The 5,288-nt window shown below is 36.9% G+C and overlaps 1 protein-coding gene across 1 annotated transcript; it reads left to right on the plus strand.

Moving 5' to 3' along the window:
- Positions 1–505: 505 nt before the first annotated feature.
- LOC142614285 (uncharacterized) lies at positions 506–4,011 on the plus strand. The gene is made up of 3 exons (XM_075786868.1): positions 506–832; positions 1,167–1,529; positions 3,230–4,011. Exons 1-3 carry the CDS (start codon positions 623–625, stop codon positions 3,860–3,862), a joined length of 1,206 nt encoding a protein of 401 aa, XP_075642983.1. The 5' UTR covers positions 506–622; the 3' UTR covers positions 3,863–4,011.
- Positions 4,012–5,288: the final 1,277 nt, after the last annotated feature.

Below are 5,288 nucleotides of genomic sequence, written 5' to 3' on the forward strand. Positions count from 1 at the left end.
ATAATATAAACCACATTATTATATAATATTATTATTATTAATTGTAGTGTACTGTGTAAAGAAAATCACCAGAACAAAAGTTGCAAAACAGCTGTACAACACTTTAACATGTGAAATGTTGTACAACTGTACGACTCTTTTTTTTTTGGGTAAACCAAACAGCTATACAACACTTTAATACTTAGAGAACGTTTGGATAGAGATTATTCCTGCGTCTGTGCGTTTGCGTTTGTGATATGCAGGGACAAAACACGCTGAGGGAAACGCGAAGAAGAAAAGAAAAGAGCTGAAAGAAGAAAGCGTTTCATAATTTTAAAACCACGCGTTCCTTCAACTGTTCATGGACCTTCTAAAAACTACTCAGCCGAGACGCACCGTTTCACTTAAACCTCCAAGGCATGCGTGAGGAGCTGAGATGCACCGTTTCACTTAAACCTCCAACGCATGCGTGATAAGCCTAGCTCCATCTCAATGCTCCATCCTCTGATCACAACGGTGCGCACCCCTAAAGCCATCTGATCGCACAAGCCCAGCTCCATCTCATCAAAACGGTGCGCTCCTCCTCGTTCAACGGATATTTTTCTCTTCAGCTTTCTTCTTTTCTCCCAACTACCCTGGCCGAATGTGTTCAATCCTCTTCAATGCTCCGTCCGAATCATCTTCAATGAACTCACCAACCAGAAAACCATCAAAACAGAGCAGTGCACATGGTAGAAGAAAGCCCATTACGCGGAACTCTCTCAAAAGACCCCCTCTGCTCTTCCTTCGCGCGAGCAAACCTTCTCGGAGCTTGGGACATCGTTGCTGCCATTGTCTAGCTCTGCATTCACGGGTAAGTTGCCTCTAATTTCTCATGCTCTCTCATCTTTTGGTGTGGTTATAATTTGATCCATGAGGCTTCTGGTTTTGTTTTTCTTTTTTTGTGTTCATCGGTTGTGTGTGGTGTTTCTGTTCAACGTTTGTGTGTGGCTGTTTTGTGTTTTCCATGACACTATTATAATGTGGGTTTCTTGATCCTTCGTGTAATACCGCATGTAAATTGTCTTCCTACCTCTGTTGTATATAAATGTATATGTGAGTTCAGTTTCCATTTTTCATGTGGGCATGCCTAACTGATTATATGACATGCACATGAACTGGTTGTTGAAATGCCTCAATGAGTATAGAAGGAAGTTGTGGCAAAAATGGTTAGGGAGAAATCGAAGGACGGTGCTAGTAATGATCCGAGAGCTGACTGGAAAGACATTAAGGAACTACAAGCTTTTTGTGAGTTCTGTGCTGTTCAAGTCCTAGAAGGCCAGAGGAGCGGAGGATTTCTAACCAAAATTGGGGTTGATGCAGTGATTCAGCAGTTGGATAACCATTTTGGAAAAGTGGTGACTTTCCTGCAGATTAAAAACAAATGGGATCATTTGAAAAAAGGGTGGAAGCAGTATAACGAGTGTTTTGACAATGAGAGTGGGTTGGGTTATGATGCTAGCACTGGACTGCTTCAGGCCCCTGATGAGTGGTGGACCCGAAAGATTACGGCTTGTCTCTATTTCTCTCCCATTATTTATTATTGTTCAAAAAATTTATCACAATCTTTGTTCAGTTCCAATTTTTTTATATCATTTTTTTTCTCTATGCAAATGTTAATGCTTTGTTATTCACTGGAATTGTTTTAGGGACCCATGAAATATCTCCAGTCCACAATTCAAATATTACATTTTGGCCAAACTTCTACTTCTCTTATTGTGTTTGCTGTTTTTATATTCAATTCATATTCTTATTGATTTCTTCTAAAGAAAAACCCTTATATATATGTACTGTCCTATTATTTGAGCTACACTTATTGATTTCATCCATGACACGCTTCCATTATGATATTATTGCCACCTTTACTGTTTCAATACTTTCGAATGAAGCAGATGGTCCTTTCTTTTCATATTTATTTCCACACCTAAATAAACACTCTCATATGCCTTTTGTATGTTTTCTTTAATAGGACTCTATTATGTGCTTAATACTACACTTGGCCTTGTCAGACTAGGAGAGCAGTCTTTATCTTTAGGATTCAATTATGTCTGAAAATGTTGCTTTCCTTCACCCAATATCTAACTTCTGTTCCTTATCAAAACAATTTTTTTTTAATCCATATTATATTTTTCCCACAATACTCATAAGACCTTGGCCAAGAGAATATCTTAGTCTTAAAAATATCCGAGAGCCTTGTTTCCAATACATTTACGTAAAATTTTTGAAAATATCACATTTTCAAAATACAAATATATCTACATAATTTTAGCAAAAAATTAATTAAGTTAATTCCAAACGCTTGCATAACTTAGTAAACAAAGCTTTTAAAATATTTTTTTCAGTTTATTTGGTCCAATATAAATCTGTTAGCAAATGAAAATTTTTAAATATCTGTTGGGTTTTTTTTATTGGAAAGGTTACTTATCACACCACTTGTACTCTAGAGGATGCTCAAATTCCCTAAACCTCCAAAATAACCAACACAACAGAACTTGTTCCACATACATCCCATCAAGACATTACCTAGAAGTCTTAAGGCCATGGCTCATAATGACAATGCTAATGTTAAACAAAGCTTTTGAATGATTGATAATCATCTCGAAGGAAGTATCTTTTGTCTGGTTCTAGTAACTTTGTTTAGTGCATCACTAGTATACATGTGGATATTCCACTTAAGAATAACAGCCATTGCTAATGAGATATAGGACAATAGATTGAGCCAAAAAAAGAAAAGGAAATTGAAAGACTCACGCTCACTTGACTTGAGCATCCAATTGATGTAATCAACAGTTAGTCTAACACTACTCATATTGCCAAAAGACTTTTTCCAAGTGATTCTGACGTGGTTCTGAAGCAATAAAATATTCTAAGAGCAAGAATGTTAAAAAGTTTATTTGGTGATTCCTCACCTTCATCATTTTAATCCTAGTCTTGCTGAACTGTTTATATATTGGATTACTTCGAAATTCATCAATCATGACATGTTTAGGGATCCTAAGCTTAAACCTAGGAAGCTAAATGGTTGGTAAACCTGTGACATATTCCCCTGATGTTTAAATCAGTTCCGGTTAATTAGTTTGAATGCAATACTGAAAATGTTCGCCTCAATAGAAGAAACAAGAATATGCAAATATGAAATTTGTCTATAATTTAATGCCAATCTCTCTCTCTCTATATTATTGTGTTCTAACTACTGGTTCTCCACATGTAGGCATGTCCCAGTGCAAAAACCTTCAAAAATAAACGTTTGCCGAATCGTGAGGCGATGAACATCATGTTTGGAGGTACAGTTGCAACGGGAAAAAATGCATTCTGCACAAGTGGTCAAATGCCAAAGGAAACCACCGAAGGTTCTGGGGACTCTGCTGATAGCACACAATTTGTTGATCCCCAATGTGAACCTTTTCTGAATGTTGACGCAATGGAGGTTCAAGGTCCATCATCGTCGAGGGCAGGACCGACAATGACTAAGGGGAAAGGCTTGGCAACCAATGTCCACCTTTTCAAGCCAATTTGCAAGAAATCAAAAAAAAAAAAGCGTTCAGTTGCGCAAGAGATGTCCGACTCTTTGAAGAGCATCTCAGAGGTTTTTCTTGAAAGTAGGAGTGTAGGTACCCGTACACCATTTGCTTCCACAGCAACTGCTCAGGTTAAAACAATTCTGGACATGGTGTTGAGTCTTCCCGGGGTGCACTCGGGTCATTACCTTCATCTATTCAGCACCGTCTACTTCATGGAAAAAGAGAAGGGTAGGCACATGTTCGCAGCGCTTTGCGATGACAAGGACCTCCAGTTGAAGTGGCTAGAAAATGAGTACCAAAGGCACCCTGAATATCATTTTTAGTGAAGCAAAGGGGATTGTCTCGATAGGATTGGTGTTGTAATCGGATTTTCAATGTTGTACTTCTTGCACTATGTGAATTTTGTTTTGTTTTGATTGGTAGAAACTAAAATGCTTACCAAGGGTGTGTATGTAAGACAATGGTTACCAATTAATTGTCATGAATATCTACGTACGCTTACTTGTTCCGTTTTCTTATGCTTACCTATTGCTTTAATTTTTTATTTTTTATTTTTTATTTTTCATATGTCCTAATATTAAGAACCTCTCAGACATTTCTTTTTGGGCATAGTTAAGTTCTCAAAGCTTCATCCTTCCCACAGCGGCATGACTTGTGACCACATGGAAGGTATGTACTTTTATACTTGCATGGCATCCTTTATACTTGAGCTGATACATACTGTTTTCCAATCATGAAGTAACTACTCTACTTGAATTTTATTATTCTGATACATCAATACTGTCGAATTTGGAAGGAAAGTGACGGAAACTGTTTTTTTTTTTTTTTGGGAACCAAACAAAGCTGGATCTTTCTTAATTTTCTAAATTCATTTTTTGTTTCAGTTATCTAATATTGAAATTGGAATATTTATATTCTGTGCAGGATCGTAAGGCCAAAAATTCTTGGACTAATAAGAGTTTTGCTTCAGAGATCTCTGCTTGGACGTGCATAAATGCAATTCTCTGCATAACTTCCTCCTTGCCTCTCTCAGCTTTTTGCTTGCATGGGGTCACTTCTCTCTCTCTCTCTCTCTCTCTTCATCATAATTCTAGGCCCTGTTCGGATACTGAGAAAAACAGAGGAAAAGAAGAAGAAAAAAATCCAGGAATTTTGAGATTTCGGGTCCATACATATTCATTGTTTGTGATCCGAAGGGAAAAAAAGAACTTAAGTTAATAACTTTTGAATTTTTGCTTGCAGAGAAAATATATGAAAATTAAAGGAAAGGAAAAAAAAATCCTTCAAATTTGGGAAAAATATAAGAATCTCTGCTCTGCTTGAGATAGTTTTGCAAATTTTGGTATACTGTGAGATTACAAACAGGAAATATATAAGATTTGAGATTCTAACTTGTTTTGTTTTCCTTAGCTTTCTTGTAGTTTACAATCAAAAAAAAGGAAAACTTTCTTGTAGCTTATAGTTGCTTTGTTGGTTAAGGAATCTTGAGGACTTGTGTTTGCTTGTTCAGAAACATGGAAACATGTTGGGGAGGACCTTTTTTGTGGTTTGTTAATTCTTTTCTTGGAGTTTTGGGAAGTTGTTTAGACTATATAGATATGATTTATATTATTTGTATTAGGTATTGGGGGATCCTATAGCAATAGCAGCTATGTATTGTAGGTGTTGTTTGATAGCCAAATCGGAGAGATCCTTTGGGAAGAAACCCTGCTGTTCATTTGTAGTGCTTTCAGGAGCGTATTTGCGCGC

The sequence above is a fragment of the Castanea sativa genome, chromosome 10 (assembly GCF_040712315.1).
Source record: "Castanea sativa cultivar Marrone di Chiusa Pesio chromosome 10, ASM4071231v1".
NCBI lineage: Eukaryota > Viridiplantae > Streptophyta > Magnoliopsida > Fagales > Fagaceae > Castanea > Castanea sativa.

Bases quoted from the DNA above. Each gene is read 5' to 3' on its own strand.
- LOC142614285 (XM_075786868.1), top strand. From the start codon at position 623: ATGTGTTCAATCCTCTTCAATGCTCCGTCCGAATCATCTTCAATGAAC. The intron at 833-1,166 runs GTAAGTTGCCTC...CAATGAGTATAG, and splicing joins GTCTAGCTCTGCATTCACGG to AAGGAAGTTGTGGCAAAAAT. The intron at 1,530-3,229 runs GCTTGTCTCTAT...CTCCACATGTAG, and splicing joins GGTGGACCCGAAAGATTACG to GCATGTCCCAGTGCAAAAAC.